Source organism: Coffea eugenioides, chromosome 10 (assembly GCF_003713205.1).
Source record: "Coffea eugenioides isolate CCC68of chromosome 10, Ceug_1.0, whole genome shotgun sequence".
Classification (NCBI taxonomy): domain Eukaryota; kingdom Viridiplantae; phylum Streptophyta; class Magnoliopsida; order Gentianales; family Rubiaceae; genus Coffea; species Coffea eugenioides.
Genome location: NC_040044.1, coordinates 6,108,508 through 6,123,394, shown reverse-complemented (window position 1 = coordinate 6,123,394; position 14,887 = coordinate 6,108,508). Strand labels below are relative to the sequence as shown.

At 35.0% G+C, this 14,887-nt stretch overlaps 1 protein-coding gene across 1 annotated transcript; it reads left to right on the top strand.

The window, feature by feature from the left end:
* Window positions 1-3,482: 3,482 nt before the first annotated feature.
* LOC113749967 (homeobox-leucine zipper protein ATHB-16-like) lies at window positions 3,483-5,340 on the top strand. The gene is made up of 3 exons (XM_027293860.1): window positions 3,483-3,821; window positions 4,130-4,500; window positions 4,680-5,340. Exons 1-3 carry the CDS (start codon window positions 3,791-3,793, stop codon window positions 5,193-5,195), a joined length of 918 nt encoding a protein of 305 aa, XP_027149661.1. The 5' UTR covers window positions 3,483-3,790; the 3' UTR covers window positions 5,196-5,340.
* Window positions 5,341-14,887: the final 9,547 nt, after the last annotated feature.

The following is a 14,887-nucleotide window of genomic DNA, read 5'->3' as shown; positions in this document are numbered from 1 at the left end:
AATCTGGAGAACCGACATGGGAGATTTGTGACAGAGAAATGTGCAGTACTGCGTTTTAAGCATCCTAAATGGACGGAACTTTCACTGAAGAAGTTCAATTCGATTATGCTCAAATCCTTTGATCTGAAGGGTTTCAATTCATTGGCAATTTCTCATGTATCAATACAGTGAAGTCACAAACCGAAAAGAGATTGGATGCAAAGTTTTTTTTTTCCCTATATTATTTTTGCTTGTTTCATAATCACGTTTCGAACTATATTTGTATATTTCGAACTATTTTTTTATCTCATATACATGACAACAGGAAAAGTATTAGTATAGTAATTATTTCAAATAATACTTTGTCTAAACACATATATAAAACTAGTGCAGATGAACCCCGTCTGTGTAATTATTCCGGACCTATAAGGCACAACCAAAGAAAAAGTCAATGCTTGCACCAATTTCATGGCTAATCAAAATTTTGAAAGAATCCGGTTGTGGTCAATCGTCAGCATTTAAGATGCATTGATTTCCTAATTTTCAATCGTATTCAGGACCATGCAAATAAGTTAGCACTAAATTGCAAGGAAAGGGAAGAAAAACCGGCTCCTTGCTGTCTAGATTCTTATGGTTTCTGGACCATTAATGCTGCAGCATTAATTAGTTGGATCCCCAACTATGCTGTTGAAGTTCATGCATGTCTTCCTCTCTCTAGCAAATTTCATCTCTCCCTCACGCAAAGAACCATTTTTTATCAGTTCAACTGGGGTGGTGTAACGATTTTGGAAGCTGAATTTGAAGAAAGTCTCATCAGCAGAAGTCTTCCATGAAGAGAAAAGGAGGTGCAAGAATTAATACGGATAGTCAATGGTTAGGTAACGATCCTGTCACCTAATATTCACAGCCATGGGAACGAAAGTGAAATCTTTTCTTGCCCTCCTTTTTCATTTCATTTCTTTTCTCTTTTATATTTTGGTCGGCAATGGAAAAGCAAAGTGAACTCTGACATGAGGCCATACATGTTGAGCGAAGGATATGAGAAAAGGAGCAAAAGGATGGCAGAAACTTTAAACTGTTTTACCATGCAAGAAAAATGTGTGTAATCTACTCAACATGATTCACGGGTTACCACACACAAGACTTCTTCGGCTGATCTTTTGCCTTTTGAACGAGAATTCCAGCTCTTGAGAATTTAGGACTTTCTAATGTTCACACACACACACACACACACAAACAAGATTACCAAGTAGCAAACAGATAATAAAAAATTATGCAGGATATATAAGGTAAGAATGAACCATGAACAGCACTGTTTTAGTAATCCAATCTGGCCCTGATCAATCATAGAGCAATGAATTAGTAGTTGACAAAAAATTGAAGGCGCAATTAGACGTCTCTTGGTAAGAAGGATATACAGATATCCTTAAACATCCAAAACCTACAATAGTTGTGCAATTGCTCGAAATGAATATGGACCCTTTAAAGTTGCTTCATTAGGCTCGTTACTGAAAACCCTATTCATTCTTTTTGAAACGTCAATTGCGTTACGCATCATGCATTTTCCAAAAGATACGATCATCCGAGAATAAAAAAATTTGTGTTGGAGGAAAAGGATCCAAATCAACCGTTCAACTGTTGCAATGAACACTGTAGAACTGGCTTCTTAAAATTCAAAGATTCTAGTAGGCTTTCGATTGATTGTGACGTAAAGGATGCCATTGGGGTAATGTTTTATGGCCAAAAATCTGCTACAAAAGACTCTATCCAACTGGCAGCCATGAAAATATAAGCAAAATATACAAGAAAAGGGGGCACACCATGTGGTGCACTGCAGTGTGAGTGAAAGGTGGAAACATTGTGTAGAGAGAATAACACACCATGTGAGGTTGGTAGCAAAGTTCAGTTTTGGCAGATGGCTTATTGGCAAATAGCAAGTAATGTAGTGTTCTCTCTCTCTCTCTCTCTCTCAGCCAAGCCATGCATACAGCCTGGCTTCTGAACTCAACTGGTGTAAGGATTTCTATTGCAAATGTGAGCTTGGATTATGAATGAATGCATGATAGGAATCACCAAGAATCAGATGTGAACATGTTCTTAAAATCCCAATTATGCATTGACCAAATTGTCTATTATGGTGGCCTTTTAAGGCTACCTATTTTTGCAACTGACCATCAATTTTGTTATCCTTTTTCCTGCTAACTCAATGCAGTAAACTAGTTTTTTTTTTTAATTTATACATACATTTAATGTAATTTATTTGATGATGATTTTCCCTCACTAATATCATCCCATTCGCCACATGTTTAATTGGAAAGTGATGATCAAGAATGCATTGAAGAAAATCAGACACATATTGAAAGCTTATGGCAATTCTATGTTTCCTGTTTTTAATCATAAAAACTTCACCTTCATTTAATTGATTGATAATTTGGTTCTGCAGTATGTGATTAATCAAGGATCAAGCTTTACTCTCATCCCTGGTTGGAAAATTTCGTAAACAAAAGTTAAATTGCTGTCATGGAATTTGTATTTCTCTTCCTAGCCTCAAAATATAGTTCAAATAGTTCGATGCTTACTTTCAAAAAGGGGAAAAAGCACGAAGACTTTGATGCTCGATTGCTTCTTTAGAATCCGAATAACAACAAAGAATAAAACACAGTAAATTTTTTCCCCCTCAAAAAATGAGAAATGATATTCAAGGAAAGAAGAAAAATAATAATTTGGGTCATTTTGGAAAACAATTATTTGGAGCAAAATTTGATTGAGAATCTCTATACATATTTTTCAATTAGAAAACTCATTCAAAACGTCCCTCACATTCACTAAATGAATTTTTTATTTTTTACTATTAAAATATTAACTTTGCATCATTTACAAATTCAATGTTATAAAATTTGATTTCAATCTAAGTTTTCGTTCACTTTTTAGTCTAAAACTTACCATGTAACCAACATGCAATCATTTTTTATGTAGAAAAATGTCAGATCTCACTTTTTTAGTAGAAAAAATGAATATGATTCAAGTCAAATCTTACATTTTTTTAAGGGTAAAAATGAATATAAATCAGATTATTTCTTTAACTATAATTGAGATTTAATTTTTTTTTCTCCTAAAAAATTGACTATGTATTGCTCACGTGATGAATTTAGGGTAAAACACGGTAAAAAAAAATCTAAATTGTGACCAAATTTTATCAACTTAATTTTGTGAGAGACATAAATTTACCATTTTAAAAGTGAAGGATGAAAAACTTCATTTGACGAAATATAAGAGATATTTTGAGCGATTTTTCCTTTTCAATTACCCTTTTTTTTAATCTTTTTAACCATTTTTAATCTCACATGATCACTCGTTAAAGCATTACAGTGAAACAAAAGTACCAAACAACGGTTGAATCCAAAAGGACAAATGACTCGTTTCGCATCAGATAAAAGGAGACACATAGCTGGTTAGCAACAACCACACTTTACTATTGTTCAGAGCCTTTAGACGTCTGAAAAGCATATCAAAATGTCTCACCCTTTTCCTCTGTTCTATTGGGATTGATTGGCTAATCACGGACACCAATTTCTTCACTTAATTTATAGCCCCTCTTGACCTATGTCCATACCTTAGAAAATCAGCTCTCAGTCCAGAAGCCTTCTAAGAATACTCAGGAAGATGCATCAATTTATATCATGTACATGTGAACTATGAAGTTGACAATTCTGAGTTAGTCCTGCATTCTGAGTGCATTCCTTGGAGAACCACAAGGAAGAAGCGTGGTTTTATTCGTACTCTTTATTGAAGATTATCACTGACAGCAGCTATGAACAGGTTCAATTACTTTGATTCTTCAGGTAATTTTGCATTATGAATTCTATCAGTTACTGCAAAGTTTTCTGCTCTCCAACGGTGTTCCGCTTATGTTCCTCAATAATTTGGACTCCCAGCTTAGGAAGATCTTAAAAGAATAATCAGAAAGGAAACAGAAAACTAGAATTACAACGTTTTAATTTGCATGCTACTCACAGAATTATGGAAGCTAGAGTATTATTGTGCTTCAGCAGAAATTGGTAACTTTGTTTTCTTCTATAGTTTCTTGGCATGTTTTTCTGACCATCCACTGAGGAATCTTATTGACTGGATCATGCTTTGATGAAAGTAGAGAACAATACAAGGGAAAATGTGGGCTACAGCAATGAGTTCCAGGCAATGCTAGATGGTTTAGATGATGAAGACAGCATAGAAGAATACAACTGCAGCAATGGGAAGAAAAAGAGATTAAGAATTGATCAAGTCCAAGCACTCGAGAGGATTTTTGAGGTTGATAACAAGCTTGACCCTGAGCGAAAAATAAAATTAGCCCAAGAATTAGGCCTCCAACCACGACAAGTTGCAATCTGGTTCCAAAACCGCCGCGCCCGATGGAAGACTAAGCAACTGGAGAGGGATTATCACCTTCTTAAGGCCAATTATGAAGCCCTTCAACTCAATTATAGTAAAGTTGAACAAGAGAAAGAAGGTTTAGTTGCCGAGGTATGTTCTGTACATTTAACATCTTTTTGTTAATCTTTTAGCAGAGGAGGGTGGGAAGGAAGGAACAGGAAGTAGATAAGGATGATGAGCAGAGAACAAAAGCCCTTTGAGTTTTAACTACTGGGCTATATTCGATTCTTGTTGGTATCACTATTTACTGTCTTGTGTTTATCTTGCAGTTAAGGGGCCTAAGGGAAAAATTGGGAGAGGATAATACAGAAACCAATCATTCAATTGAAAAGGTGGCAACTTTACAGAGTTCCCCAAAAATGGCCTCAGAAAAGTGTAATGATTCTAGTGAATTTGGGCCAACACATGCAAATCATGAAGTCTACACAAACTTGCACTTGTCATCTGAGACTAAAAGGATTCTTGATTTGAAAGATGGCTTATCAGACAGTGACTCAAGTGGAGTCTTGAATGAAGATAGCAACAATCTGAATGTGCAGCCACTGGTATCAAAATTAAGTTCATGCAACCCTACATTCAATGGATTGGATCAGTATGCTTTCTCTCTATCTGCCCCAGTTTACCATCCTCATTTGTTGGATTCAAGGGTGAAGGATTACCAGCAGCAATTTATGAAAATGCAAGACCAAAATCATTCAAGTTATGCAGATGACTCGTGCAACATCTTTTCAGTTGATCAAGCACCACCCCTTTATTGGTACTTCTCTGATCCAAGAAACCAATGATCTTGATTACCATCCACCTAAAAGTTTGAAGTATTAAGAAGCCAAGGAAAGAATTTTGTAGTGTAAAAGCTTACTTGTCTTTTGCATCATCAATGTAATAGTATATATACTGTATTCGACACGAAAGAATTTTATTTCTGAACAATTCTTGAGGAAATTTATGGTATAAATTTGGCGGAAATGTCAAGTATCTCCTACTAATTAACTATCATGTCGGATATTAACTCGTAGTATTTTCGTACAAGCAAGAGCGTCAGTGTTTAGCAGTGACACTGAATTCATGTCCTTGAACAATCATTGATTACCAATTGATCACTCTACGTGAAACCATGCACCTGTAGTATGTGAGTTTGACATCAACCTTGTAATGCACATTGATAAAGAAAAAGGCAAGACGAGGTAGCATAGCATCAAAACATCAACACAGGAGCTAGAGCAGTTTTACCTGTAAACCTCAAAAGATTCATGAAGGAAGAGAGTTCGAGTCCCACCTACCCCTCCATCCAGCTCCCCTTTCACCATGATGTTAACTTCAGGAAGTTTTGCGCTATGGTATATCTGCCAGGGCAAGGGGAACATCGATTTGGAGCAGGCGACGATCGAGTTTTGGGTACAGTAGTTGTACTTTTTATAAGAAAATGATAATACATTCATATTGCTTTGTTATGCATGTGAATTTTATTTGTGTACGATACGAGTACAATCGTGTATAGTATACACCAAATGATGAAAGGAATATTACAAAATATACCAAATGCCAACCGTGCCCCAATCCCGGGGAACATGTACGATTAGTATCAAGGGCCAGTCTTGGCTGCAGGTCTGTATTCAAGACTCGTGGGACTTACGCTTGCCAACTCTAAGGCAAGTCATGCCCTAAAAGAAAATGAAAAAAGAGAAGAAAAGAAGAAAAAGGAACAAAAAATCAATCAATTAGCATTGATCAGAACTTGATAAACGCGAAAGAATAGTTACCATGAGCTCTATTATTATTTGCCTAATTACCAAAATGAGAATGGCTCTAGTCTTTCTGCTTGCATTTATTTTTTTTCCCACCAGATGATGATACTGAAAACCAAAAAAGAGCCAGGGGACCCAAAGCCAAAGGGCCAAGGCCACTTTTTGTCCGTTCCAATTTCAATGGGAAAGGAAAGAAATGGTGGTGTCATGGCCACACTTGTTTGTTGCTTCATCCGGGCAGCTATCAACCTATCACTTTAATTAGATTACCATCCAAGAATGCCATCAAATTCAATGTTCTGCTTTTCAGATAACTCTAAATCCAGCGACAAAAGAGGGCCATGTATAAAGATTTGAGATTCCCTCTGTTTTAAACCTGCAAACCTGAGGCACCTGCGTCAAAACAAAGAAATGAATAGACCTTGCCTTGCAAGTACCATATACTCACCAGTATTATAGTGAAGTTCTATTATACTCCCGTGTCTAAACTGCCTTTTGGCCCCTCATGAAACCTGTGATCTTTGCGACAAAAATTCGAGTTCAATGAAGGGACTGAGGAGTTTGTTGCATTCGGGTGTGATAAAAATTCGAGTTCATATGGTCCAGAAGAGCTGGCAACTTGGATCAGTTCAGTGGTGTGAGATAAATAGGGTAGGCTTAAAGTTTTGAAAATGGACAAAATAAAATAAAGCTTTTGAATCATACTCCATTGACAACGAGGAAAGCAGAAGGAAAAGAGCTTGAAAATTGCAGAAAAGGAAAGTGGACAAGTAGTGAATCATCAAGAATACAAGGTCTGCTAACATTGCAGTGACAAATGACAATGCATGCAAGAAACATGGTCCTCATCAAAGGTCAAACACATCTACTACTACACAAAGTTTCAAGTGTTTTTTGCTCTAAATATTTGATCGATCTATAGATATTCTCTTTCTTGTTTCATGAACTTCAGTTTATTAGTGGGCTTCTATCTATAGAATTCTCATTCTTGAAAACGAAGATCGGAGATACACACTGATATATGACAATCAAGGTTATTTGATCAAAGCAAGAACATTGCACTTCCCGATTTAAAAAAAGCATAAGCTTTATTTTTCTTCATATAACATGTTGGATTGTTAATTAGCTGCTTAGTGCTTTTGGAACGAAACAAAATTATTTAGATATTATCAATTGTGGTACTGATAACAATCCATTGATTCATATTCTTTCGAAAAATTTTATAGAAGGGATGTATAATGTCAGGAACGGAAAGTGGTGCATTGACCTATGGCCAACCCCTAGCGCGCTGTTAGGTAACATCATTGGGTCATATTCTGAAACAGGCCCTTCAGGACAGCCTAAAACTCTAGGGTGGGCTGATTTTGCATAAAGCAGAACAAAGCTTGAAGTTTGTTCTTAAACTTGTATTTGGGGTAAAGCAAACCATAATATCCTTGCTGTGGATTATACTCTATTCTTTTGCCAAGCCCATAAAACTTTCGTTTAGTTTGGAAAAATGTATTGAAAACACGAGACTGTTTCCCATTGAGAGTTTGAAACTTAGGTGGAAAGGGATTATCTCCTATTGAAAAACCTTCCATAGCGTTTGGTTGCAAGGAAAGTAGAGGAAAAGTGAGGGAAAATAGAGAATTCTTGATTTTTTTTTTTTTTTGCGGTTTGTTTGACAAGAAAGTAGTGGGACCCACAAGAAAAAAAAATTTCCCTGTCAAATTTCCAGCAAAATTCATCCTGCAAAAATCATGGGAAAACAAGTGATGGGAAAATCTCAACAGATAAATTTTTTTAACCATGGTATCTATTTAAACCGACATATATCCTATCATATCTCATTTTTTGTCATTCATATGTCAGAGGTAGAACTAATCCTAAAATCTCTCCTCAAATCTTTTTATCTATTTCAATCATCTATATATACCACCATTAGACCATAGCAGAACACATTTAGATTAAAATCTTCCTTTTTTTCCTCTTTCCAAAAAAAATATCATTCTTTTTATTCTTTTCATCTTCATATCTTCTTCTCTTCATGGTATGACTTTGAATAAATTACTTAGATTTAATAGTATAAAAGTATATGCATTCAACTTTATTTTCATGTTAGTTTTTATTTATTTTTTTGAAATAATTATGCAATTAAATATGTTATTACTTATTTTATGCTCCTTTTAGGTAATATTTTAGCAAATGAATGTATTTTTATATTTCAATGCGTACTAGTACTTCGATAATATCTATCCAAGAAGTTTAAATAATTTTCCTGTAATATTCCTATCAACCAAATACAACAATTTAAATTTTCCTACACTATTTTCTTGTCTATCAAACACATACAGGAAATTTAGTTTCCTTTTCCTTTACATCACTTCACCTCACTTTTTTCACTTTTCCCGTTACGCACTTTCTTGCACAATTTTCTTGTCAAACAAATGGAGCCATGTTCTTGTCAAAAGAAAAAAAGAGGGGGGGGGGGGGGGGGGGGGACGTAGAAGAAGAAGAAGAATGTTCAGGATGAGATTTAATGACTAATATGTTCATAGTCTTACTTTGAACTTAAAATACAGCATGTTAAGTAATTTCCCAGTAATTGTTATGGCTTTTCAAATAACCCAAGAGAAATTTTGGGAGTGTGACAAAAAGAGTTAAATAAGGGGAATTCTTGTTGCCCCTCTTTTTAATGTTTCTCTCTCTGGAAATAAATGTACTACAACGGTGCAAAATTATCTCATAAGGTTAAATGGAAATGACATTTATTTACTGAAGTACAAATTGTGGCAAAATATATAACAAAAAGTTCCTACTGTATAAAGTTAAAAGATGAACTGAACTGTGGCAAAATATATAAAGTCCCTCTTAACCATGAAAACTTACAAAAAAGAATGATCAATAATCCGACAACAATTTTCCAACTCAACTGAAAATATATAAAATAAGAAAGTGGTCACACTTTGTATTTTTTCTCAACTCTCACTAATTTCTCATTAAAAAAAAATCTCGCAAAATCTTCCCTTGTATTGTTAAACAAATATCACACTAGGAAGAAATAGAACGGGATCTCATTATATAGCTTTGACAATTGCAACATACACAGATGTTCTTGAAATTATGTTTAGAGCTTCAAAATGCAACTTTTTGTTTTATATTCAATTTTTCTGATCTTCCTTATTTCACATATGCCTCTTTTTTTTTTTTTTGTCTGACACGATAGACCTACACTACTCTATACTAAGGGGAGGAGGATCTGAAGAGACTCAAGAACATTTTGGAAGGAACTGAACCACCACCGGCCCAAATGGGTGTGCAGAAAACCTGGATTTCTAGAATGTAGGCAAGGAGATTTGATCCCTTGATCTTCATCCAAATAGAGCTTTTAAAACTCTTTTGGTGGCCTTATTTCACATTTGTCACTAATGAAGATTTAATCAAATTATGATATTTTATATTAAGAAAAACAGTTTGTCTAACGGATGCTATCCGTTAAGATATATTTTGGGTACTATATTTTTTGAAATATAAGATTAATTAGGAAAAGTAAATAAATACAAGGGAAGATAAGTAAGATTAAATAGAAAAACTATATAAATGCAAAAGAAAATAATCATTGTTAGTATGTATATATATATATGATAGGTTAAATGAATATTAGGTGAGTTAACAGGGCACCTGTTAGAAAAATCTAAGAAAAAATGGTGGAATAGAAACAGGAGTCGTGGGAGCTTGGTCTTTGTTAAGTTCTTATTCAGCTAATCGTCTAGATTAAGTTGTACATGCGTGGCGGAATAGTCGTGTACATTTCCACGCCGCCCCACACAAAAAAAGTGCAAAACAAGTCCGTGCGTAGCACCCAAAACTTTCTATCGCTCAATGAGGAAATCCGAAATCATCTCAGCCACCGACTCAACTTGTGCGACGGGCCCACTCCCAACTTCTTTTCCCCATCCAACCGTGCATTTAGTCCTCAGCCGACTTTTCAAACCTACACGACCCGTCAAAAGAAGCTGTGTTGTGAAACACCAGCGAACCTCCCATGAAATCTCAAGGAAATAACACCATGCAAAAATCAACGAGAAGGAGAATACCAAAGACCATCTATAAATATACATGACCTATCTTCTATGACCAACCAAAAAAAATCCCACATTTTTGCCATGGAATTCAGGAGGCCAAGGCATCAACAAATTGCTAGATCAACGAGGCCAAATGGGATGTGCAAAAAGCATCCAAAACATCAACAATCACCAGGTGTTTGCTCAATTTGTTTGACTGAAAAGCTCTCGCAATTATCCTCAAGTTCATCACGTAGTAACGCTACTGCTACCACGGTTGGTTCTTCTTGTTCCTCTTCTTCCTTGTCATCCTTGTCGTCGTCTCATTATTCCGCTAGCGCTTCTTCTTGTTCTTCACCCGTGCATAGCCATCATTATCGAATGACCTCGGATGGAAGAGGGCTGTCCTCCTTCAGTTTGTTTAGAAGTGGTAGAAATGTGCTCACCAAGAGTAGATCAGTGGCTTTTATCACAAGAAGGAGAGATGCAGGCGAGGTTATTGCTATGGATCATGGCAAGAAAAAGAGTGGCTTTTGGTCGAAATTGCTACGGCCAAGAAGCAAGAGGATTGATGAGGGTTTGGTTCATTCAAGGACCGTGACGAGAGTTCATTGATGGACATACCATATTCCTTGATTCTTTATACCATTTTTTAAAAAAAATCTTTTGCCGATTTTGAATGTATAGTGTTCAAACTTGGATTTCACAATTTAGGTATTTTTTTTCCTTTCTTTTCACAACAGGAGATAGAGTAAATACATAGATCAGAATTAAAGGAAGACAATAAATTGTTCTTCTTTTCACATCCATGTTGTGATTCATTATTATATATGGAATTAATGAAAGAAATTAGAGTAGATCTGTATTGCCATACGTACGTACATCTGGAGGTATTCATTAATCATCTTTTATCCGTTAATCACATCCATCCTTTATTTTCAGCATGAGCTGCCTGCTTCACCATTGGTATATGACCCTCCCTGTGTTTCCTTGGTCTTTATTATGGTGAAACCATTTCTTTCAATTTATCTATCGAATGAAATTTCAATTGATGGAAGAGTTCCAATAGTTTTTTTTTTTTTTTTTTATCAAGGAAGAGTTCTAATAGTTACAAAAGGGATTCTAATTTCTATAAGTTAGATTGTGGTTCATAGGCCTGGAGCCCCAAAAGAACACCAGAGGAGAGAGAGGGCTAGATTTGGACCAGATGCAATTTCATTCAGTTGTCCGAAACTAATTGGAAGCAGGGATCAGAAATTTTCTAGAAAAAAAGTTCCGGCCTATGACTTAATTTAATTGCACAGTTCTCCTCAAAAAAATTCCTTTTTAATTGTAAAGTTTCAAAGCTTAGGTGTATTACTTGAAGTCTTTTTTTTTTTTTTGTCAAAGTATTACTTGAAGTCATAACAACGTGATTGACTGAGCTTATTTTTCAAAAGCTGTGCAAAAAAGTACATTGATTTCCACGGTAAAGTATTCAAGACAAGATTTTGACCATTGAGGATTCAAAATTCAGATACAGAGTGACATCTACGGACACAGAGAGGGGAAAATAAGTCCGGCATAAGTTGATTTAACTGATAAGGATAAATTATTTACTTACAAAAAGTCATATGTTCGAATTTCATTCTCGATATGAGAGTTAAATTGGTAGATAATCTGTAACAATCTCTGTAAATGACTTATGGTTCCAGAGGCACGTTCTGATCCGTAGTGATAATTGAAATTAAATCCATCTGAACTTTTTCGTATCACAAAAAAATAAGTCTAAAAGATATGTTCTAACCCGTAGTGATGATTGAAGTTGAATTCATTCGAACTTTTTTGTACCACAAAAAAGGGAAAATAAGGAATATTTCACCAAACTTTATATGTGTAGAATGCATCTAAATGTGCACTAGGGCTGCTAACTAGTTATCTCAATTCCAAATAGTGCACTACTCGAATAAAAATGCTTGAGTTCAAACATATCGAGTTCTTCAAAGTTGAGTTTGAACTCGAACTCAAGTTTGATTTTATTTAACCTTACTCGAACTTGAGATTGAACTCGACCAAATCGAGCTCAGTCGAATTTATTCGAGTTTAAGCAAGTTTTCAAACTCAATTTTTTTAATAGGTTTTATAATATTATAAATACATTACTTGACAAGGTTGAACGTAGAGCTGTAAACGAGTCGAATCGAATCGAGTATCTCATGTTTGACCTCTGTTCGTCAAACGATTCAAACATCGTTCGTGTTCGTTCATTAATTTTCGAACTCCAAATCTATGTTCGTATTCGGCTCGTTAAACAAAATTCATGTTCGAATTCGAGTTCGTGTTCGACTCGTTTAACATAAACGAGCCATTCGCGAACATGCTCGAAATGCTCGAATCCAAATTATTTTAAACCTTAAATATGCCATACAAATCATTAATCATTCTAAAAAATAATTAAAACACTAAGTGACTAAATTCTATTATTCATTAACTATATAACTAACATTAACATAAAAATAACAAATAAAACCCTCCAAATATAAAAGTCTAGCTATAAAATTAACCCTAAAATTTATCAAATGATAATTATGTCCATATTCGCGAACGTTCGTTAAAACTCGCGAACATGCTCGTATTCGCTCGATTATTAATCGAACAAAAAAATTCGTTCGAACTCTATTCGTTTAAGGTTTCGAACGAATCTTTCACGAACACGAACGTGTCGAAACGAACCGAGTTATCGAACAGTTCGGTTCGTTTTTTAACAGCTTTAGTTGACCGGTACTCAGAATTTTAGTATAATCTAATTATTTTATCAAGTAACTACGTGGCACGCTTTAGATCCATTGCATGTCAAATTAGATAGTAGTTCTCATAACAGCCAGATCATTTCAAAATTTGTGCCTTAGTTTATAAGCATATAGGAATATCTGTTTGGTTAGAAGAAGAAGCAACTAGTTTTGTCTTTAGTAGGTAAATCATACGATTAGACAAAATATTCCGCGAAAGAACCCCGAGATTCTCCACCCATTGCTAGGCTGTTGCCTGGCATGTTGACGAATTATGACCAACTCCCCTCGCGAGGAAACTTCACACGAAGACTCTCTTTGATTAATCAAATACACATGCGTTGATGAATCACAATCATACATACCCCACACCTCACTCTTCTTTTCTTCTTCTTCTTTGATATAATAGTAGTACTTTTCATGCTGGACGAAGTCATATGCAAAGAATGAAAATTTTGATTTTGACAACCCAACCAAGATTTGATACATTGACCAAATTCCTCGAATTTTTCATTGCAAATGTATATTCAGCGAAAAAGTACCGGATGTGAACAAATTAGAACATGTTATTTGTTATGAGTGAAGTTGCTTTCGTCTAGGAAAATTTGTGGGCGGTCAATTTGCATACAATCCGCTGTGGCTTGCGGCTGCTTTGTGTTCATATGGTTTCTGTTCTCTTTTGTGTCCATTTCTTTTGCTTGTTCCCCAGCAAAAAGACCACCGTGAAAAGCAAGGTATGGGCTAATACAAGTAGAAGTCAAATTGATAGTCAAGAAAAGGACTTTTTATGTGATGGACTAATATTGCGTATAGAAGTGGAATAAAGTCTTTCATCTTTTTGTTTAAAAAAAAAAGGCTTTCCTTTTCTTTTAAGTGAAATATAGTGGGCTAGTTTTTCAAATACAATAAAAATTTTTAAAAAGTACTCTAAAAGATAATCTAAAAATTAGTTTAAATTTTTTTAAAATTTTTAAAAATATTTCAAAATATATTCTAGAAATTCTTCTACTATTAAATATCCCAAAATATATTCTAAAAACTCTGCTACAGCAAAATTTTTTAAAAACACCCCCAAAAATAGCTAATCCAAACGGAGCCTATACACAACTCTATTAGATAGAAGCAAAATAAAAGATTGACTCACCTCCTAGTTTTTAATTATCCCTATGACGATTGTTTCTATAGCATAGATATGTTGTGAAAAGCATTAAATGACTTTTTAAAGCTGATTTTTTTCAAAAAAAAAAAAGTTATGCACTAAAAATAAAAGAGAAAAATAATCAATTCAAATGTCTGATATTACTATGATTCAAGTCTATAATTAGACAAGAAACTTGAGAGGTAGTTTCAAGACCTTAATTTCTACCGATCAAGTTTTTTTTTTGTTGTAAATGAAAGGATTTAAATTCAAAACTTCTTACTTACAACTCTACTAATCTATTAATAATAATAATTTTTTTTTTAAGTGGGGCGGGGCGGAGGATTGGGGTTGGTGCGGCATGGGGGGGATGGGGAAGTTTGATGATGCAAGGGCCGTAAGCCCCATTAAGCGCCCGTTCCCACGAAGGAGACCAGTTGACTACCCAAGCAGGAATCACAGTATATGAAAAGGCCACCGACCTTTTCATATTTTGGACTGTCTTGTGAGTTGCAATTGTCCCGATTCTACATCAAGTAAATCTTACAAAGGCCCATCTTACAAATGGTGCCCCCTTTGCAAATAAGCTTCGCAATCTGATCCAAACCAAATCAGTAATAGCTTTTTTGATAATCCTACTTTGTAATTGTGAGTGAAAGTTGGCCCAAAATCTCACCGTTTACTTGCAAAAAATTCCTTTTTTTTCCTCGGTCAATTGAGAGATGATTTTGTGTTTGCGATTATTATCTTGAAACTGAAGCCCCACACTTTCAAGAGCTT